This window comes from Bombina bombina, chromosome 3 (assembly GCF_027579735.1).
Source record: "Bombina bombina isolate aBomBom1 chromosome 3, aBomBom1.pri, whole genome shotgun sequence".
NCBI lineage: Eukaryota > Metazoa > Chordata > Amphibia > Anura > Bombinatoridae > Bombina > Bombina bombina.
The window spans coordinates 1,229,125,474-1,229,150,839 of record NC_069501.1 but is presented as its reverse complement, the minus strand read 5'-3'; the positions used below and the strand labels follow the sequence as shown (position 1 = coordinate 1,229,150,839).

The 25,366-nt window shown below is 38.5% G+C and overlaps 1 protein-coding gene across 2 annotated transcripts in view; it reads right to left on the bottom strand.

Annotated features, from left to right (window-relative positions):
• The window catches only part of MAP6 (microtubule associated protein 6), a 67,741-nt gene extending 44,676 nt beyond the window's left edge, over window positions 1–23,065 (bottom strand). Inside the window, exon 1 of one of the 2 annotated variants that reach the window (XM_053705085.1) lies at window positions 21,892–23,065. In XM_053705085.1, coding sequence (XP_053561060.1) covers window positions 21,892–22,631 — 740 coding nt within the window. In that variant the 5' untranslated portion in view covers window positions 22,632–23,065. Of the gene's footprint in view, window positions 1–18,895; window positions 19,761–21,891 lie in introns of those variants that run through there. The other variant, XM_053705084.1, reaches the window with a different exon arrangement.
• Window positions 23,066–25,366: the final 2,301 nt, after the last annotated feature.

Genomic DNA, 25,366 nt, shown 5'->3' with positions numbered 1-25,366 from the left:
AATACATACAGTTTATACACATATAAATACATAAATACATACAGTTTATACACATATAAATACATAAATGCATACAGTTTATACACATATAAACAGGGCCGTCTTTAACACAGGGCAAAAGGGGCAGCTGCCCTGGGCCCAGTCTTTGTTGAGGGGCCCAAGATTCCAAGATTAGTTCATGCCAGACTGCTGATGTCATGTGACATGGGGGTGACACACAGTAAATCTTAATACTTTCACAGTCAAAAGTTCTCTGCTTATATTTATTTGTGAGAAACTGTGCCAGAATGTGCCGGTGTCATGTGACATGCCAAGCTAGTGCCATGTGCTGTTTTAGATGTGCACTGTGCAGCACTGAATGCTAAGCCCTAACTCAGCACCACTGCATCAGAAAAGGGCACTGCATTAGAACTTGTTCCTAGCAAAGAAGTGACATGTGCTGGTGTGGCTGATGTATAGTGTCATGCTGATACTTCACACATTAAGGTAAGGTTTATTCTTATAGTTTTTTTTCTCTCTGTCTCAGATTTTACACCTTCCCATAGTAGTTTTGCTGTTCTAGTCAGTAAACTTATATTTGTCTGCACCTCCATGCTTCCTCCTCAGTCTTTAACTTTCTTTGCTCCTGTTGGCTGCCCTAAATCTCTTAAACAAGCTAACCTTACTCCAGAATCACATTCAAAAGCATATTAAATTACTCCACAGTGGAGGAATTTATACTTATTAGTACTGCTTAGGTCCAGTTTCACATATTACAATTTCTTTTTTTTTTAAATGATTATCCCAGCAGTGGATGATCCACTGCTGGGCTAATAATTAAAAAAAAAAAAAAAGAAAATTATAAATTAAATTGATTTAGTTGCCTTTTGGGATGTTGGTGTGGAGATCGAAATTGCATGGGGGGGGGGGGGGCAAGAAAATGTTTGCCCAGGGTCCAGTCAATATTAAAGATGGCCCTGCATATAAATACATACAGTATGTACACACATATAAACATATATATATATATATATATATATATATATACATATGCATATTTAGACATGTACTGTATGTATCTCAATGTTAAAGCCCTCTGTCTGCCTTTTTTTCTGTCACCTGAGGTCTCATACCTTTAAGCCCTTATAACTTTTTTGTGCCATTTTTTTAAAATAATTTTTATTAGTGTTATTATGAGTGTAACTGTACTTTTAAATGTATTTTTATGTGTTTTGTGAGACTTGTTTGTTTCTCAATATAGTTAACCAGAGCTCTGAGGTCGTGCTAACGGCCTGCGTTAAATTCAGTTGTGCTCAAATGCGTTTACTTTCATCTTGTAATACAAGCTCTACATCCGTCTCGTGCAAGCGATAAACAGGAGGAGGATAGAAATACAAATGCACAAACAATAAGGCAGAAAAGAACAACAGAATGATACAGTAATATCTGGGCATAAAACCTCTCCCTAGTAGTATAAACCAGTGTTTTCAATTAGCAATTGACCCCACACGAGTTTTTAACAGAAACATTGGATACCAAGTTTCAAAATGATAACCACTTGGGACTGTGCCTATGCTCACTGAAATTTATGATCTGTCCGATGGGAAGGAAACGCTAAACTAGGCACATAAAACGTAGGCTTATTTTACTCTAAATAATCATAGAAGTATAGAAACTAGAGGAATATTTTAAACTGACCAAAAATTGATCAGATCGAACTCAGAGTTGAGGCCTTCTGGAAGCCTAGTTTTAAGTTTAAAGATCCAGAAGGCCTCTCTCTCCCCCAGTTTAGAAGTTTGATCAGCCAAACCCCTCTTTGGTGGTACCCTGTCGATGAGAGTCCAGACAAAAGATCTGGACGACTTTTGATGCTCATCCACAAAATGTTTTATAAGAGGGGTTGTTAGTGTACCTGTCATGATATCGGACAGGTGTTCTTTAATACGTGTTCTGGCCTCCCTTGTGGTGAGACCCACGTACTGTAGCGAGCAGATGTTGCATGTGATAAGATATATGACATAAGTATGTCTGCAATTCAAGCAGTATTTCATTTCAAATGTCTCTCCTGTTGCTGAGAAGACAAACGAGTTTCCCACTGTTAATCTTTCACATGCAACACACGCATGATAGTGGCATCTGAAGGTACCCAAACAGGTAAGCCAAGAGGAGGGAGTTGAGCCAATAGGCTTAATTCTGGTTGGTGCAACTGAATTCCCAATCGTTTTATTCCTTTTGTATGCATATCTGATCCCCCGGTCAATTACATCAGTGAGAAGATGCTTCCCCACAATCTGACAGATCTCATGATACTGTCTAGAATATTCTGTGATCAAAGTGACCTTGGTGTCAGGCCTATCCAACAAAGGGGCCTCCCTCCGTTTGCTACTGCTTGGGTCCAGTAGACTAGCCCGGGGAATCTTCTCCACAGATTGTCTAGCTTTCACTATGGTCCGCATGTTATATATAGCCTATTTCACTGAGTTTCAGAGCCAACTCATCCGCATTTGCCTCATAGACTGATGGTACTGAACAATTTCTCTTAAGGCGGATGAATTGGCTCTTGGCCACACCCCCGAAGACCCTTCGGGGGTGACAGCTGGAGGCGTGGAGGACAGAATTACCCGCTATCGGTTTGTGGTATACCTCAGTAGCTATCTCTTTGCCTGAGATGCCAATTAGAGTGATATCTAGAAAGTTGACTTGTGAAGCCTGTATTTCTGTGGTGAACTCAATACCAACTGTATTCATATTTAAGTAGGTAGTGAACTCCTCTAAACGGGATTCAGAGCCCTTCCAAATAAAGAGGAGGTCATCTATGTAGTGTCCAAACCACATGATCTCCCCTCGGTGGGGATTTACATCTCCAAAGATGTGGGACAGCTCCCACCAACCCATGAAAAGGTTGGCATAGGAGGGGGCAAATTTAGCCCCCATCGCCGTCCCACGTCTCTGGAGATAGAAATCCCCACCGAATTCAAAATAATTATGGGTTAAGAGGAATCTGGTTACCTCCACCACATAATCAACAAAGTCAGAATTCTCAGAACACCTGGTCATGAAAAATCGAATAGCCTCCAGGCCCCTGTCATGTGGGATCGAGGTGTACAAAGATTTTACGTCCACAGTGAGCCACCTGTAGTTCTCCTGCCAAATCACTTTTTCCAGGAGATTGATTACATGTCTAGTGTCGGCCAAATGGCTCCACAGGGTGCTCACTATGGGCTGTAAGATGTCGTCCAGCCATTCTGACATGTGTTCCAGTAGAGAGCCTATGCCGCTAACAATTGGCCTCCCCTGTACATTAGTAAGCGTCTTGTGTACCTTAGGTAGATGATTAAAAGTCGCAATCACGGGGTTTCACACCAGCAAATAATTTCTGGTGTTGGGATCAATAAACCCAAACTCCACCCCATCATCCACAAGGGAGGCCAATTGTTTCTGAAAGACACTGGTGGGATCACTCAATAATTGTGTGTAGTCATCCTTGTTATGTAGCTGTCTTTCAGCCTCCGCTACAAAGTCTCTCCTGTTCATGATGACCACAGTCCCACCCTTGTCAGCGGCCCTGACAATAATGTTCTCATTTCTACTCAGACTCTCTATTGCTTTTTTCTGTTAATTCGTCAGATTACTGCTTTTTCCTCTGACTGATTTATAATGCAATCTAGACAAATCCTCTTCCACTCTTTTCTGGAATTTTTCGAGAAGGTTACCCCTACAATGTAGGGGATAGAATGTGGACTTTTCCCGAAATGACGGTAATTTCACACAGTCTTGGTCACTAAGCCTAGTACCTTCTTCCAAAGATTCCAGAGTGCCCACATCACACAATTCTTGGAAATCAAGGGTATTATCTCTTAACCTTTTAAAGCTCCCAGCCCTAACCGGAATGTGATCGTGACTCTCATCACCCACTGCCGGGTGTATATTGAAAAACTTCCTCAGTGTCAGATCTCTTATCAATTTATTTACATTAAGTAAAGTCTTAAAAAGGTTAAAGTCCGCTGATGGTGCAAATGTTAGTCCCAGGCTTAGAACTTTCATCTCCTGGGGGTTTGGGGAATAGTTGGATAGATTGATTATGTTCCGTAACCGTAGTTCCCCCTTCTCCTTCCTCTTCTCTGTGGGTACCTCCGTTGTTCCGGGTATTGATACCCTGTATCCTGGCTTTGTTTTTCTCCTCCCCCCTTCTGGTTTTCTGTGGGGGATGGAAAAAACCTGTTCCAATTGAGCTCGGTCACGTTCCTCTGTTGCACTGCATGTTCCTGTCCCAGGAGTGGGATCCTCCCTATAGTTGGAATTGGTGTTGAATAGTGGGGTTGGTGGTTTCAGGATTGGTGCACTCGATTTGGGTCTCACAGCTTGTTCTTGAATAACTTCTTCACCTCCTGAGCCCGAACCTGAGCCTTCGTCCCAAGACTCACCCTCACTCTCATGAAAGTTCACTCTCCTGCCCCTATTTCGCCTCTGTTTATTGGGGCCTCGTCGTTGATTTGGTTGAAAGGAATTTCTATTTTGTTCTCTTCTGAAGAGTGTCCTTTCCCTTCTATTCCAAATATAGACCCTATTTAGGTCATAATCCTGCTGATCCCTCAGGTATTTGTTGTGTTTCACTTGTAAAAGCAGGGTTTTGTCTGCTCGCACCATAATAAATAGGCCCCAAAGTGGAGACTCAGCAACGATGATGCTGATTGGTTGTTATTTTTTTTTCACTTTTGAAACTTCTGGACAGAGCATCTAGATTAAGGCCTAGATTACAGGTAGAACGCTATTGATAACACAGGGTTAGCTGACCATATTGTGGGCCTCGCTCAGAATAGCGCGCAGACTGATATTACAAGTAAATGTTTAAACAGAATAATCAGAGAATGTTTAGCATGACAACATATTATAAGTTGTAAATTATGTGTTGTGCGAAAGTGCAACACATATCAGAACTAAAAAATTTAGCTCGACTGGATGCCTGAAGTAATGAGATAGTTCTAGAATAAAAGTATAACAAACCAGGTACTGTAAGCATTCTAAAATAAAGTATTACACTCATATATACATATATATATTAATATATGTATGTGTTTATTATTGAAATAAATGGGTTTAAAAGGTGATTTCACATGATATGATATATAACAAGGTGGTGAACATATAATATATATATTCTTTCTGTAGCAATAGGTGCACTCCCACTAACAATCTTCATATGCCAGGGTGCTAGGAGTGGTAAATGGGGCTAATGGACAAAGCACTCTCTGGTCTTATCAAGTGTATTACACAATTTTATTACAGTGACGTTTCAGGGTACCATATCATGTCAAAACACTGTTACCACTTTTATTTATTTTTAAAAACAAAATAGTTTAAATACCTTTGTTCTTCTTTGAACTATTTCTTAATGCAATATGGCTTATCGCACCACCTTTGGGTTAGCGCTCGAGTAAAGCCAGAGCATAGTTTGGTAGAACGCTCTTTAGAAGTCTATGGGAGGGTCCCTAGCCTACCTAGAGGTTAACGCACCTGAGGCTTTCACTTCAGAGCAACTATTTTAATTTCAACTTGTAATATCAGTGCAAAACTAAGAGCTCCGTTCATTTAATTCAAGTGTTGTTTTTGTACTCCACTAATCTAAAAGTTTAAAGTTCCTCTTTAATGGTATGTGGCTACTGTGGAAATTGTGAGGTATAAAATAGACATGTGCGTTTTGTTTCGTTGTAAAACTCTGAGCTTTGGATCGATTCGAATTTCCGAATTACCCTAGCAACGACACTAAACTAATCTGAATGCATTTGTAATGAATAAATTCAAATTAGATCGGATTTATTCATTACATTCGAATTGCCATGAACTAATCACAATTACACTAGTATTGTACAGTATATTAGGTTATATCACTCTGCTAGCTCTGTGCAAGGCACATTATGTAGCTGGTACCTGTGAGGTTGGTACTTAGGTGGGATGTGCTGTGTATTAGACTAGTATTATGTACTGTATATTAGGTTATAAACCTCTGCTAGCTCTGTGCATATTGTGTAGCTGGTACCTGTGAGGTTGGTACTTAGGTGGGATGTGCTGTGTATTACACTAGTATTATGTACTGTATATTAGGTTATAAACCTCTGCTAGCTCTGTGCATATTGTGTAGCTGGTACCTGTGAGGTTGGTACTTATGTTGATTCAGATGGTTTACACCTAATATACAGTACATAATACTAGTCTAATACATAGCACATCCCAGGTAACACATACCGAACTTCCGAATTTACGAATCGAATCCGAACCGAATACATCCGAATAAATCTGAAACTAATACATTCTAATGTATCCAAATTCGAATCGATCCGAAGACAAAATTCTAAAAAATCCCAATAGGTCCGAAACGAACCGAAACAAATTTTTCCGCCGCGCACAATTCTAGTATAATATCTTCCATAGAGTAGATATTTTCTTGTCAGCTTTTAGAGATATGAAGCAGCACTTTCAAGTGCTTTAGCATATGGGCGACGTTCTTTTAAATGCAGCCTCTATATTTATATTTACGACTCTCTAGATTCTGTTTGTACATATCTCCAAACCAAACGCCATAAACCACAAGCCGACACAATGGTTTGCTATATTATTCCTTCATCACCTCTGTAGTAACATTGCCTTAAAGGGATAGTCTAAACAAAATTAAACTTTCATGATTCAGATAGAGCATGCAATTTTAAGCAACTTTCTAATTTACTCCTATTATCAAATTTTCTTCATTCTCTTGGTGTCTTTATTTGAAAACGCAAGAATGTAAAGCTTAAATCTGATCCTTGCCACTGTTCATCTATCACAAGGCCCCTGTGTATCACTCTGCTCTCTCACCAGACCCCTCCATTTCTTGTGCAAAATGTTCCTGCAATAAACTAAAAAGTGCATTGGAATTTGGAGCCCTTTGCAGTTAAGTAGATGAAAACATTCAAAAACATATTTATGCAAGTATGAACTGTGTAATATTATCTTCTTATGTTGTGCTTTTAAATATCTGTGATCGTGTTTGCTTGACTTGTGGGTGTTTTTTGGCTCCATTGAAGCCTATGGGGGAATGCGATTTTGCGTTTGCGACTTCTCAAACTCTATTTGTTACCACTACTTTGCAAACACAAGAGCGCAAACTTTTTACTTTCAACTCACAACACGAGTGTAAATCTCTGAGAGCAAAAAAATTAAAGTTGGAAAAAACACCCACAAACACTATCGCGGTTATTTAAATGCGCAAAACCCAATGTTCTGCACATAGCAGAATAGGTTTTTTTTTATTTTTAAAGAGATATTTAAATTTATATCTGATGGATATGAGCGCAAATATATATCTATACCTATATATATATATATATATATATATATATATATATATATATATATATATATATATATATATATATATATAGTTATGTTGAGATATATAAAGGAATATCTACTTAGAAATCCATAGAACATATTCTGCTATGTGCAGGGCATTAGAATGTTGTGAAATATTTCCATTAAATACACAGCAAAACACTTTATTAAATATGAATATTGCATAAATATGATCTTTTATGTTTTCATATATATATATATATATATATACATATACAGTACGTATCCATCTTTAGACATGTATATGTATGTATCGCTATGTTAAAGCCCTTTGCCTGCCTTTTCTTTTCCAACACCTGAGACCTCATATCTTAGAGCCCTTATAACGTTTTATTGCAATATATTTTTAATATTTTTATTAGACAGTGTTATTATGAGTGTATCTGTACTTTTACACGTATTTTTGATGTGTTTTATGACACTTTCTTGACTCGTGTAACAGTTAACCAGAGCTCTAAAGTCGCATTAGTTATTCTAGCGTAATTTGCGATTGTGCTCACGCGTTCGCATTTAACTTTCAACATGTAATACGAGCAGAATTTAACTTGCGCACAAACAGCCACAAAAACCTGATAACTTGAGAATAAATGATAGCGTTCCCCTCGTAATCTAACCCATTGTTTTTATGTCAACTAATTTTCCAAGAGATATGATAAATATAAATTTATTTAAATCCTCATTCCAATTTATTATTTGACCCTAGCAAACCTATTGCTATCCACTGATAATTTTTGCTTTTTTAGAATGTCATGACATCTCATGTCTAGAGTATTTTATTTCGGTTGCAAAAGAAGTATGAGGTTTTTTGTTGCACAAAAGTCATTTCAACAGGAATAGAAAATAATCCCAAGTAAGACACTTGATCTTGTTAAAAACAGGTGTAACATTGCTTCTGTGCAAATATTCTTCCATAGGTGCTTGTTTTTTTGCCTGTTCATTTTCTGCAAATTTAATAACACAAAAAATCTTTATCTCCATCTCTCCAGGATGTGGGAGATTAAGAGTTTGTGGACAATGGCCCACAGCTAATTTATGGGTGGGGCCAAGTATGAGAGGGACAGGTTACAGGTGTCACAAGGACGTGTACGGTTGGTAGTGGGCAGGATTGGGTGAATCATAAGCAGGGATAGGCACGAGCCAAGGCTGTGGCGGACATTTTCTAAAGTAAAGACCTTTAGTGAAGGACACCAAGGTACATTTACAATTAAAAATATTATTTTATAGTGCTGAATTTTATTATACTGATGCAGATACCACTGATCCTATAACCAGCCCTTGTCTGGCTATACATGTGCCAGTGTCACTTCTGTGTCTTTATATAGTGCTGGGTTTTATTATACTGATGCAGATAACACTGATCCTATAACCAGCCCTTGTCTGGCTATACATGTGCCAGTGTCACTTCTGTGTCTTTGTATAGAGCTGGGTGTTATTATACAGATGCAGAAGATACACATCCAGTATTTCACTCAGGCTTTATTTATTCCATAACTTATCACCCTATATTGCTAGCAGTCTCTTGACAAGCCACTAATTTTATTCTCACTAAATATTTTCCCTTTCCTATTATTTAATCAGAAAGAAAAGATATACTAAGGTTATGATTCACAACCTTACTATATCTTTTCTTTCTGTTTAAATACTACTTATAATAAACCTCAGGTTCTGGTTAAAGTGCTTTACCTTTGCATATAAAGCTCCAGGGACACAGTGGCAGCTTGCTTCTTGAATCTTCCCTCTCTCTCTGTCTCACTCAGAGTCATTTTCTGGTACTAAGCGGCATCATGTGGGAGTGGCCACAACCCTGCAAAAGGTGGCGCCGCGTGTGTTAAGGAGGAGTCAGGACCAGTATTCATTTGTCTTACTCCTCCCTCCCCACAGCAAAATGGGCAGCGGACACTGCAAGGGCCAGTCACGGTGTATCCCTGATCATAAGGGTAACTGAGCAGGGCTCAACAGTCCCTTAAAACTAGGGCACCAAGGGACTACGGGTGGGAAGCAGGCAATGGGGCATATTTATCAATCTCTGTATGAAGCTTGGTGCCCCTTGTTTCCGCCAAGCCTTCAGGCTCCCCGGAAACAGAGGTTACGAAGCAGCGGTCTTAAGACCGCTGCTCCATAACTTGCCCGCCTGCTCTGAGGCAGCGGACAGAAATCAACCCGATCGAATACGATCGGGTTGATTGACACCCCCTGCTACCGAATCTGCAGGGGGCGGCATTGCACCAGCGTATGCTGTCGGCATTTATCGATGTGAGGTGGACGTGATACGCTACTTGGTATCATGTCAGCTCGCACATTGATAAATACGCCCCTAAACCTCTTAACCTTTAACAGTCCTGCAGGATGTGGGATGGATGGAAGGTATGTGGAAGTTCTAGAGCAAGTTGAGGATGCTAAGTACATCAATTTTTTTATTGTAGCACCCCAGACCTCAATCTGCCCTGATTTCAATGTATTCCATTTTATTATATACCCATTGCTCTACCCAGCACAAGGAGAGAAGTGATGAGTGATATTAATAACTAAAAAAACAGGCCCACCTTGTGCCATTAATATGTAGCATTGTGGATACTTTAGTAAGCGCCACTTCTGGATCCCTTGAGTCTGGAATTTTAGTACTGAAGATCAAAAAGGGGGACATTATTTCACCTACATTTATTTTTCCCTCACCATTAACATGTTATATTCCTTCTGGATGCCAGCTAAGATTTACAGCTCAGTCTCACCCTACAGGTAGATGGTAGTGGTTTTTTTACCCAGAAAGTGCTATTCATAAAATAGCAACCTAAAATTACCATGACAACAGGTGATGCTGTAACCAAGGCTTTTGGCATCCCCCCTCAGACAGTCTTTAGGTGTTCCATGCCAAAATATATTATTCAAGGCTTTCTGCAGTTTTGATAAATTAACCTATTAAACTGAGAAAGCTTTTCATAGAAATAGAAAATACCAACAACAGTGCTATTGTGAAAGAACTATTAATCTGCTAGATTACGAGTTTTGCGGTATGAGTGTAAAAGCAGCGTTATGGCTCTTTTTCACTACCGCTGGTATTACAAGTCTTGCAGGTTTAACTGCACCGCACGCTTTTTTGGCCATAATGCAACGTAACAACCGCAGCTTTCCAAAAGTCCTTTTTCAATGGGATTTCCTTTGTATTACGAGTTTGCCTGGGAGGCCAAAAACTGAGCGGTACAGCCTATACCGTCAAGATCCATACCATAAACTGAAAGTCAGTAGTTATGGGTTTTATGCTACAACGCCGTAACATAAAACTCATAACTAAAGTGCTAAAAAGTACACTAACACCCATAAACTACCTATTAACCCCTACATGAGGCCCTCCCGCATCGCAAACACTAAAATAAAATTATTAACCCCTAATCTGCCCTCCAGACTTCGCCACCACTATAATATACATATTAACCCCTAAACCACCGTACTCCCGCATTGCAAACACTAGTTAAATATTATTAACCCCTAATCTGCTGTCCCTAACATCACCGCAACCTACATTACTGTTATTAACCCCTAATCTGCTGCCCCCAAATTCGTCGCCACTATACTAAAGTTATTAACCCCTAAACTTAACCCTAACCACCCTAACTTTAACATAATTAAAAGAAATCTAAATAAAACCTACTATTAATACCTAAATAATTCCTATTTAAAACTAAATACTTACCTATAAAATAAACCCTAAGATAGCTACAATATAACTAATAGTTACATTGTATCTATCTTAGGTTTTATTTTTATTTCACATCTAAGTTTGTATTTATTTTAACTAGGTAGAATAGTTAGTAAATAGTTATTAACTATTTACTAGCTACCTAGTTAAAATAAATACAAATTTACCAGTAAAATAAAACCTAACTTGAGTTACACTAAAACCTAACCTTACACTACAATTAACTAAATTACATTTATTAAATACAATTAACTAAATTAAAAAAAATAAAATACTAAATTACACAAAATAAAAAAGAAATGATCAAATATTTTAACTAATTACACCTAATCTAATAGCCCTATCAAAATAAAAAAGCCCCCCCAAAATAAAAAAACCCTAGCCTAAATTAAACTGCCAATAGCCCTTAAAAGGGCCTTTTGTGGGGCATTGCCCCAAAGAAATCATCTCTTTTACCTGTTAAAAAAAAATACAAACACCCCCCAACAGTAAAACCCACCACCCACACAACCAAAACCCCCAAATAAAAACCTACCTAAAAAACCTAAGCTTACACTACAATTAAATAAATTACATTTATTAAATACAATTAACTAAATTACAAAAAAAACAAACACTAAATTACACAAAATAAAAAAGAAATGATCAAATATTTTAACTAATTACACCTAATCTAATAGCCCTATCAAAATAAAAAAGCCCCCCCAAAATAAAAAACCCTAGCCTAAACTAAACTGCCAATAGCCCTTAAAAGTGCCTTTTGCGGGGCATTGCCTGAAAGAAATCAGCTCTTTTACCTGTAAAAAAAAATACAAACACCCCTCAACAGTAAAACCCACCACCCACCCACACAACCAAACCCCCCAAATAAAAAACCTACCTAAAAAACCTAATCCAAAAGGGCATTTGGATGGGCATTGCCCTTAAAAAGGTATTTAGCACTTTTTCAGCCCAAACCCTAAGCTAAAAATAAAACCCACCCATTAAACCATCCATCATCAAAGAAGCGGCAGAAGTCCTCAGCGAAGCCGGCAGAAGTCTTCATCCGAGCGGGCCGAAGTCTTCATCCAAGCCGGCAAAAGTCTTCATCCAGACGGCATCTTCTATCTTCTATCTTCTATTGGCTGATTGGAACCTTCATTCAAGAAGAGCCATTGGAAGAAGAGGATGCTCCGCGCTGGATGTCTTGAAGATGGAGAACGCTCCGCACCGGATGGATGAAGATAGAAGATGCCGTCTCGATGAAGACTTCTGCCGGCTTGGTTGAAGACTTCGTCCCGCTAGGATGAAGACTTCTGCTGGCTTCGCTGAGGACTTTTGCTGCTTCGTTGAAGATGGATGTCGGGTCTTCAAAAACTGTAAGTGGATCTTCGGGGGTTAGTGTTAGGTTTTTTTAAGGGTTTATTGGATGGGTTTTATTTTTAGCTTAGGGTTTAGGCTGAAAAAGAGCTAAATGCCCTTTTAAGGGCAATGCCCATCCAAATGCCCTTTTCAGGGCAATGGGGAGCTTAGGTTTTTTAGGTAGGTTTTTATTTGGGGGGTTAGGTTGTGTGGGTGGTGGGTTTTACCTACTAATAGTAGGTTTTATTTAGATTTATTTTAATTACATTAAAGTTAGTGGGTATTAGGGTTAGGGTTACGTTAGGGTTAGACTAGGGTTAGGGGTTAATAACTTTAGTATAGTGGCGGCGACGTTGGGGGTGGAATATTAGGGGTTAATAATTGTATGTAGGTGGCAGCGATGTTGGGGGCGGAAGATTAGGAGTTAATAACTGTAATGTAGGTGGCGGCGAAATTGGGGGCAGCAGATTAGGGGTTAATAAATGTAGGTAGGTGGGAGCGATGTTAGGGGTGGCAGATTAGGGGTTAATAAATGTATGTAGGTTGTGGTGATGTTGGGGCGGCAGATTAGGGGTTAATAACAGTAATGTAGGTGGTGGCAATGTCGGGGGCAGCAGATTAGGGGTTAATAAGTGTAGGTAGGGGGTGGCAGATTAGGGGTTAATAAGTGTAATGTAGGTGTCGGCGATGTCAGGGGCAGCAGATTAGGGGTGTTTAAACTCAGGGTTTATGTTAGGGTGTTAGGTGTAAACATAAATTTTGTTTCCCCATAGGAATCAATGGGGCTGCGTTACAGAGCTTTACGCTGCTTTATTGCAGGTGTTAGGCTTTTTTTTAGCCGGCTCTCCCCATTGATGTCTATGGGGAAATCGTGCACGAGCATGTAAAACCAGCTCAAAGCAGCGCTGGTATTGGATTGCGGTATGGAGCTCAATTTTGCTCAACACTGCAATATATAGCAGCGCTATAGGGAGGTGAGCGGTGGAAATAACTTGCAAGTTAGTACCGAGCCACTCTTACCACAAAACTCGTAATCTAGCCGTAAATTAGCTAATCTGTACCCAAATGCATTATATTAATTTTTTGTATATAACATAGTATTTATGGAGTTCTGAGTTTGTTTTTGTATATTTCCATTACAAATTTCCTATTGTAGCCTAAAATAGGAAATTGAAAAACTGATTTTGCCAGAGGACAGCCATTTTGTATTGACTTTCAATATGTAATCCTCGAAATTACATTGGATTTACAAATCTTCATAACATAGCAATACGTCCTTCCTGGAAAATCCATTTACCAATGTGTACCATACAAAGACTGGCAGGATGTCAAACAGTTGCTGTGCCAGTTTTTGATTAACTATTTTGATTCCATTAACATAATTTAAATGGCTATTCCCTTGGGCAATGGATAGTCTACATTCATGCAAATTCCATACATGTTCCCTCTCCATTATTTAATTTTCAGTTCCTGGACGCTCAATATCTCATTCAGCTTACATAACCTACAGCATGACATTTAAGACACATTTGACAGCCTCCAGCATGGATCTGACGGTTCCTATATTTTTATTTCCAGTGGGGATTTTCACAATTTCGTTCTGTAAAGCCACAGGGAACGATTTGTCCTTTGCATCATTTTTTTCTATCACCTCTCTAGCTGTGCAGCATTTCTTTTTCTATTCCTTTGTTCTTTGCGCCCCTCCCTCCATACAGACACACAGCTCATGTCCTCACTACAAACAGATTGGGAACCATTTTTGAAGATACCTGTGTATGATCAGTAAACATTATAGTGTCGATCCTAATTCCTTAGAAATGCTTTTCAAATGATTAATCTAAGAAAATAATAAACAAAGGAAAATAAAGGATTTTGCATTTTTGTTTAAGGTTATAAATCTATGTTTTTCACACTAATATTATTTTATGAACATGTTAATTAAGCCACATAATAAAAAGAAAACAAGTAGGTATTATGCTGATGATTATTATATTATTAATTAATTAATAATACAGATGAAAATATATGGCCATTTTAATGTTAATCCTTGGTTGTCGGAATGAGCAGTAGGACATTGCTTCCCATAACTTCTGACAGCTAAGGGGTTAACTTTTGAAAGGAAGGAAGAAATGAATAAAAAATAAGTGATACTTTCCTACAACAAATAATTGCTAAGGGAAATAAGAATGAATTATCAAATGTCACAGCGGATAAATGCACAGTATGGTAATGTAAAAGCTACAGGAGGGGGGGACATAAACATTTGTTGGTTTCCAGTCTCCATGACAACAATGTCTGGAACAGAGAATGAAAGAGTGTTTGTTTAGCTAGTTAGCGCCATATGCAGTTCATACACATACTAGCACTACGGGGGCACACACACTAGCACTCCACACACACACAGTTACACTATACACACACACACTAGCACTCCACACACAGTTATACTATACACACACACTAGCACTCCACACATACAGTTACACTATACACACACACTAGCACTACATACACACACACTAGCACTCCACACACAGTTACACTATACACACACACTAGCACTCCACACACACACAGTTACACTATACACACACACTAGCACTCCACACACACAGTTACACTATACACACACACTAGCACTCCACACACACACAGTTACACTATACACACACACTAGCACTACACACACAGTTATACTATACACACACTAGCACTCCACACACACACAGTTACACTATACACACACACTAGCACTACACACACACACAGTTACATTATACACACACACTAGCACTCCACATACACACACACACACACACACTATACACACACACTAGCACTCCACACACACACACAGTTACACTACACACACACTAGCACTCCCCACACACACAGTTACACTATACACACACACTAACACTCCACACACACACACAGTTACACTATACACACACACTAGCACTCCACACACACACAGTTACACTATATAAACACACTAGCATTACACACACACACAGTTACACTATACACACACACTAGCACTCCACATACACACACTATACACACACACTAGCACTTCACACACACACACAGTTACACTACACACACACTAGCACTCCACACACACACAGTTACACAATACACACACTAACACTCCACACACACACAGTTACACTATATACACACTAGCACTCCACACACACACAGTTACACTATACACACACATTAACACTCCACACACACACACACACACACACACAGTTACACTATACACACGCACTAACACTCCACACACACATAGTTACACTATACACACACTTGCATTCCACACACACAGTTACACTATACACACACACTAACACTCCACAAACACAGTTACACTATACACACACACACACACACACTAGCACTCCACACACACACAGTTACACTATACACACACACTAACACTCCACACACACACAGTTACACTATACACACACTAGCACTCCACACACACACAGTTACCCTATACACACACATTAACACTCCACACACACAGTTACACTATACACACACACTAACACTCCACACACACATAGTTACACTATACACACACTTGCACTCCACACACACAGTTACACTATACACACACACTAACGCTCCACACACACACAGTTACACTATACACACACACATACACATAAGCACTACACACACATACAGTTACACTATACATACACACTAGCACTCCACACACACACAGTTACACTATACACACACACTAACACTCCACACACACACAGTTACACTATACACACACACTAGCACTACATACACATACACACAATCACTCCACACACATACAGTTACACTATACACACACACTAGCACTACACCCACATACACATAAGCTCTCCACACACACATACAGTTACACTATACACACGTACTAGCACTACGGACCCACACACTAGAACTCCACACACACACACACAGTTACACAATTAACGCACACTAGCACTACGGGCACACACACACCAACACTCCACACACATTCAGTTACACTATACACACATACTAGCACTACACACACATACGCACAAGCACTCCACACACACACATACACACAGTTTCACTCTACACACACACTAGCACTCTACACACACACACTAACACTCCACACACATACAGTTGCACTATACACACACACTAGCACTACACACACATACAGACAAGCACTACACACACACACACACACAGTTACACTATATAAACACACTAGCACTACACCCACATACACACAAGCACTCCACACACATACAGTTACACTATACACACACACTAACACTACACACACATACACACAAGCACTCCACACACACACACACAGTTACACTATACACATACACTACGGACACACTAGCACTACACACACACACACTAACACTCCACACACATACAGTTACACTATACACACACATACACTAACACTCCACACAGTTGCACTATAACCACACACTAGCACTAAACACACATACACACTAGCACTACACATACACAAACATTACACTACTCACACATATACACAGACACTAGCACTACAAACACACACACTTGCACAGACATTTACGATAGCACTACATACACACACTTACACTATACACACACTAGCACTACAGACTCACACTATACACACACACATACACACTAGCACTCCCCGCACACATACACTAACATTACACACACACACACACAGTTACACTATATACACACACTAGCACTACACACACATACACACTAGCACTACACATACACACACACACATTACACTGCACAGACACACACACACCCACAGCACTCCACACACAAATTAGCACTCCACACACACACTTACACTATACATACACACTAGCACTACACACACATATATACACTAGCACTACATACACACACACTGTACATACACACTAGCACTATATACACATACTAGCCCTACACACACATACATATTAGCACTAAACATACACACAAGCACTCCACACACACACACTTATACTATACACACACACTAGCACTACACATACACACACAAACTATCACATTGCATATATTATATATATTTTACGTGAATATAAAAATGAATTGTAGTACTAACACAGCCCCACAAAAACTCATGATGAGTCACTATTTGGGAATCCAGTTTGTTTACAAAAAGATAAAAATTGTTACTGAAGGGTACACAAGAACCCCTCTCCAACAAACAAACGGTATTGTGGTGCAAATTACAATTATTAAGATAGATAGATCGATCAATCAACCGATATTTATTAGGTTTGTAGCCAAGCAAACTGACTTTATGGTTTTATGATATATAATTTCTATCAATGGATCTCCAGTCCAACTGCCAGAGCATTGTGGGATTTAAATGGATTATGGGAAAACATGAGGAAGCAGACCGGGACAAGAAGATGGTATTAACTGCAGAACGGCAAGCAAACTCTGCTTCCAGTTAGATATTTGTTGCTGTTAAAAAAGCAATTTAAAAATGAAAAATAAGTGCAACATTCTCATGTGCCTCAAATGCTAAAAAAGACAGCAGCCATCTTATAAAATGACTTGAGCAATCTTGAATTATTACACAAAGGAGTGGACTGGCAAATCTGACTTTAATCCGGTTATGATCACATCAGATAACCATGTTTTTTCAAAATGAAATTAATTAAGACAAAGAAATAAATTGTTCAAATGGTTGATGATGGTGGGAAGTAAAAAATTAAGGACCAAAATATGTTAAATAAACAGGTAAAAAAAAACATGAACATGGAAAAAAAGTACCAGTATAGCTAATGAAGTGTAGTAATGCTAATAAATCTGCCATATAATCTCCCAGCATAATAAATATTAATTATGATGGGGGAAAAACAACCTTGTTTAATGTTATTTGGGTGAAACTGGGTATCCTGCTATGAGTAAGAGAAAGTAAAATATCCCAAGAAAGACACAAATATAACATTATTTAAAATAAAAATAAATATATATATATATATATATTAAGATAAAACCTCATTACTCTGACTGTTCTTATCTTATCTACTTCATACTATAACGTTTTATGTTGCTTTTTAATCGCAGGAATGTCATATGTCTATCTTAACAATATATAAATTCCATTACTGATTTTTCAATAACCACATTTACTAAAAAGCTGTGCCACGAATCTACTACCCTTACTAAAAGGTAGCATCTTTCCTAGCCAATCACCCTCTAGCTTTCAAAAATGATGAATTTAACAAACAAAAAAAAAAACATAATGCTCTGATATACTCTTTGCTCCTTTACAATGTTGAAAACTGAATTGTCCTCAGTTTACCCTAGTATAAAAAAAAAATACAAATACCATATTAATATCAATATTCATTCCAAATAATTAAAATAACTTCAAATGGAAATTACATTTACTCCAAGAAAAGCAAAATGAAAACATTTGTGGGATATACAGTTCCTACTTCTGACCTGTATGAAGTTCCTGATCCACCTTCATCAGTGATCTGACTTTGAAGTGAAGCAACTGTATCCCTGGTCTTCAATGCATCTGAGGAAGGTAGCCTGGCCAAGAACTTTTCTCTGTTTTGCTTTTCCTCTACAACTGCAAGTAAAATTTCGGAGGTCACATTGAAAGCAACTGGGGCCTTCACCTTCATTGATTTTGTATCTGAGCTTTCCCCCTGGTCTGTGCTAAGTATTTTCTTCTCAGCTGGAGGTTGGATTGACGGCTGCAGCACTTCTCTTTTCTTTCTATCTTCAATAGTAATAATTTGAGGTGTAGGTCCAGGAATGGGTTTTGGAATCCAAGGATGGTCACCCTGGCGAGGAATAGGCCAGGACCTAAAGTCCTTTTTATATTGTGTTTCTCGCTCCAAGGGTGCCTCTGTCGGTTGGTACTCAATTTTAGGCTTGCAACTTGGTTCAGGACTTGACTTCCAAGGTTTGTAATCCTGTTGCATTACTGAGGCCTTTGCAGTCTCCAACTGCTTAGAGTAGTCTCTTGACAATCTATTTTGGCCTCCATAATATGAATCTGACAGTGATGGATGCGTTTCTATGGTAGCAGACCTTGGACGAGGTTGTGTCTGTTGCAGATGTGGATTTGGAGCCCCATCTGTCACCTCTGAATATTTAGAAAACATAAGTGGGACTGCAATATCCCCCTTGTCTTGGTGATTCCCAAAGCGGGCAATGCAACATGCCCTTGTCACGCAAGGCCAAGCCATATTCAACAGATTTGATATTGATATTGAGTTAATGAGATATATCCTTTTCAAGAAAAATCTTCACACCAAGAGAACGTCTGCTATGAACTCCGGTTCCCAAATTATAGCACAGCAATTCTTTTTTTTTCGCAATGGAAAATGCTAGACAAGACCTGCCTGGCAAACGAAAGCTGATGTTCTCTTCTTTTGTGGTTATCCACTAGATCATGTAAACATTGCTCTTCACAATAGCAGATTTTTCTATATATTTATATTTGTAAATTCATACCTTGTCTCTTCAGAAATATAGACTAATTCCTATTTATAATCTGGTCAGTAGCAGCCAAAAGAGAAAACGAGAAGCATCACTAAAAGGAAAGGACCCCACCCACCTTGCTCTCTACATCCCCAGATGCCAAGGAGGAAAAGAGGAGGGGGCTAAGGGGAGGAGAATTTAATGCTGGCAAGAAATCGCCACTATGCAGCATATAAACTGTCATAAAAATCTGGGAGGGGGTAGAGTCCTTAGTTAATTTAACACAGTAGCCCTGATTGGGCATCCTGGTCTGCAACCCTTTAATAGCAATAATTGCACCTAGACATTATGGTCTATGGTTAAAATGAAGACAATCTGTTTAAATCGGTTGTCAAATATGGTTCACACATTAAATGCACAACGCCTTAATTCTGCAGTATTTATTTGTGCATTTAGTTATACATAGATCAATACACCAGCCACAGCTGGGAATTATATATATTATAGAAACTGTGATTAAAATATTTACACAGTATAGTAGGCTTTTCCTGACCTAAAATGGTTCACATTAATTCATATTTTAGTGGCAAAATAAATATTATAATTAATCATGCTTGAAATCCCTTGGGAAAAAAGCCTTTCTTTTGTGTCAATATGCACATTAACATCAAAATCACTGCTACGCAAATATCTGTTAATGTATATATAGTGTGCACTAATTGTCAATTATTCATGTTCTATACTAAGGCCAATCCCTATGAAAAATATTAATAACAGAGGTGGAGAATGTTGGTAATAAACACACATAATTATATATTTGTAAAAATAAAACATACATGATTTATTTACTACCTTCTGTACAACAACGAAGCACCAGTTATATTTACTTCAGTACTAGCAAAATTTCGGACAGCTCCCTAAACATTTGTACATTTTCCTTTTTCTGTTGTACTATTTCTTTTTATTTATTTACACATTTTAGAAGTTTAATCAAGACTATATTGTCTTACAGACATAAAATAGATACATGCAGCTGATTACTAACACACAATTATTGTATTTATGGGGGAACAACATGTCACCTATAAGCTCTGACATTCTTACCTTCTCTGCATATTTACAGTACATAGGCCACCAACATGTGACTATAAATATGCTAATTACCATCTTAGCAAACAAGTTCATTTTAATACTAATATTCAGTAGTATTATACAAAATAATATATCTACTAGAAAGATGGATATATATATATATATATATATATATATATATATATAAATAAATATATACTGCATAAATAAATATATATAACATAATTCCTTTACATATTTTTTGTAATCCATTGGCTAGAGTATTACAGTACAATCAAACATAAATAACAGTTTAATGTTCCACAGTTATACCAAGTTCTTATCTTTTACAAAATAAACTAAACAACATTGATGAAGGAAAGATTTTTTTCTGTAAGGTTGTTGACATCAGAATGTATTTTAGTGTGGATGCATCTGTCATATGTCACCTATCTCTACAACAGATCATTCTGATTTCTATAAGTAACTTCACATTGAACACATGTAGTTGACATACTTTACAACAGTTCTGTTCCAGATTTACAGTCACAAAATGTAGGCAGGGGATAGATATACTACACAAAAGTTACACAATGATGTGCATAATATAGAAAGTTATGACTGTACATTTGACAATGGTTAAATGTACAAATATTATTATTTCGTAGATGCATAAGGCAAATTCTTATGAGCACTTTAGGGATAGCGTTTTAGGAATGGGTAAAAGGCCTAACATACTAGGGGATGAAAGCTATGGTTAGGCAGAAGAACTTTGCCTCTAAGATAACAGTAGTATCAATTAAGCATTATGACATGAAAAATAGATATTGAATAGTTATATTCTGTACAATGTGATTAAGAAATGAGCAGCATAACAACAGATACTTTTTATTGTCATTACATTTTTAGATTCTATTTATCATATAACTTACCTATATGAGGTCCCAAGTCCTTCTTCTTTGATATGCCTGTTGAAAATATCTGCAGCATCCCTGCCCCTCAAACCCTCTGTGGAGGAAAGTCCAGCTGCAGGTCTCCCTTTCTTTTCCTGGCTGTCCCCAGCAGTATGCAGCACTTCAGATAACACGGGTGCCTTGACTTGTTCTATGGTGTCTGCTTTGGGGGGCTCATCGTGTCTTTTATCAGGTTTGGGTGTAGTATCAGGTTTGGGTGTAGGTGCCCTCTTTCTCTTGGCCTCGCTGGAGGCTGTAGGGGCAGCGAGGCCTGCAGCAGGTTTAGTTATCCATGGGTGGTCTCCACGCTTTGGAATGGGCCAAGGTTTGTAGTCCTTCTGATACTGAGTTTCCCTTTGGAAGGGTGTTTCTGATGGGTGGTACTCACTCTTAGGCTTGCAGCTGGCCTCTGGCTTTATGTGCCAGGCCCTATAGTCCTGCTGCATGACAGAGCCAGAATGGTCTTTATCACTCACAGCCCCAGACTGTTGGGGCAAGTCTTTGGTGTGGCCTCCATGCTCTTCTATTGCAGATGGTTGCCTCTCAAGGTTGGCAGAGCTGGGACGTGCTTGTGGTTGCAGCAGATAGGCATACTGCGGACCCCCATCAGTAACCTCTGAGTACTTGGTAAATACCAAAGGCACTGCAATGTCACCCTTGTCCAGCTGATTCCAGAAACGGGCAATGCAGCAAGCCCTAGTGATACACGGCCATGCCATGCTCTACACCCTGCTACCAAACCCTGCCTCCAATACAACTCACACCACCCTTCCTCACACTTGTCAACTGAGATCCACAAAGGCTTGTGCTAGATATTTATCTTGATTTGTTTATTCAAATAGAAAACTGGATGCCACTTGTTTACAAAAAAAAAATACTGTCCCTTCACATAAATTCCCAACAATCTGCTGCAGTTTATCTAAGTCATGTTGTAAAAAGAATACTCCAGGATCCTTGTTTAATGCAGTTAGCAGCACCACTGCAGAACGAAAAATCCCTATTCTGCAAAGGATTTATATATAAGAGGAAGGAATCCAATATATTCCTTAATGCATCATGCTTGTGATCTTCTATCTAGTTTACAGAGCTAGAAGATAACTGCAACCTACAATTTGTCACGATGCAGATACAGTGCCAGGCTGGCACAGACCTTCTGAGGACCTCTCACACCCACTATCTCTGAATACGATGTTTTTCTTTGCAACCCTGTCAGCACCAGCCTGCTTTAGTCATAAGGCAATGGGGAAGCATCTCTGCAGGAAGTGGCCCCACCCACATCACTCTCTGTATCTCCTGATGCTGATGAGGGGATGGGGAGGGTAGAGAAGGAAGAGGCTGGGAGGGGGCTGGAATGGGGGGGGGGGGGGGCTGATGCTAGGCAGTGAAACTCAGCCACTGAAAAGGAGAAAGGGAGCTGCTTTTTGTTAACTATTCAACACCTGAAGGGTTCAGCTAGAGCATAAAAGGATTGCATTACTGGTTTAGTTCAGTCTGATTCATACATGGTTCAGGGGCTATGCTGGGAATTGTTTCTGGGCAGTGAACCATAACTGTTTTTACTTCTTTATCGTACAAACACACAGGCCAAGACTTAAATAATTAAATACCCTTTATAATCAATTCTTTATATAAAAACAGTATGTTGTCGTTTTTTTGTCTTTGCATATTTTGCTAGAGTTTGCTACAGTAAAATAAATATAAATCTGTAATTTAAGTGATGCAAATATGGTAAAATTTAACTCTGAATATGATTAATGTACTGAATTTATTTGTAAGTCTTCTTCATACAGGGTAAATAAGTATAATATACTAGTTCTGCTACAGTAGGGACAGTTCTAGACCTTAGAAACATACGTACACATAGACACACACAAACATCACACAATCATAAGTATACACATACACACACATACACACAAATATTCATACATACACACAAGCACACACACAAATATCACACAATCATAAGTATACACATACACACACATACACACAAATATTCATACATACACACATGCACACACACACACAAACATCACACAATCATAAGTATACACATGCACACACACACACAAACATCACACAATCATAAGTATACACATACACACACAAACATCACACAATCATAAGTATACACATACATACATCATACACATACACACACATACATCACACAATCATAAGTATACACATACACACACACACAAACATTCATACACACACACACACACACACATACACACACATTCACACACACACACATTCATACATACACACACATTCACACATATATACACACACACACATACACACATTCACACACACACATTCATACATACACACACATACACACACACATTCATACATACACACACATTCACACATATACACACACATTCATACATACACACACATTCACACACACACATTCATACATACATACACACACACACACATTCATACATACACACACATATACACACACACATTTACACATACAAACACACACACATTCACACAAATCACACAATCATAAGTACATACATACACAGTGTCATATACACACACACAATCATAAGTACATACATACATACACAGTGTCATACACACACACACACATACACAAATGCATAACAGTGTCATACACACACACACACACAATCATAAGTACACACATACATACACAGCGTCATGCACACACACACACAATCATAAGTACACACATATATACACAGTGGCATACACACACAAACACACATACACAAATGCATAACAGTGTCATACACACACAATCATAAGTACACACATACATACACAGTGTCATATACACACACACACAATCATAAGTACACATACATACACAGTGTCATACACACACACATACACAAATGCATAACAGTGTCATAAACACACACACACAATCATAAGTACACACATACATACACAGTGTCATGCACACACACACACAATCATAAGTACACACATACATACACAGTGGCATACACACACAAACACACATACACAAATGCATAACAGTGTCATACACACACAACCATAAGTACAAACATACATACACAGTGTCATATACACACACACAATCATAAGTACACACATACATACACAGTGTCATATACACACACACAATCATAAATACACACATACATACACAGTGTCATACACACACACATACACAAATGCATAACAGTGTCATAAACACACACACACAATCATAAGTACACACATACATACACAGTGTCATGCACACACACACACACACAATCATAAGTACACACATACATACACAGTGGCATACACACACACAAACACACATATACATATATACATGCATAGAAACACATATACATCACACAGTCCCAAAATATACAGTTTATACACACACACATACATTATACTGTATTACACACACACACATGTAGTTATAGATTTTCTAGGA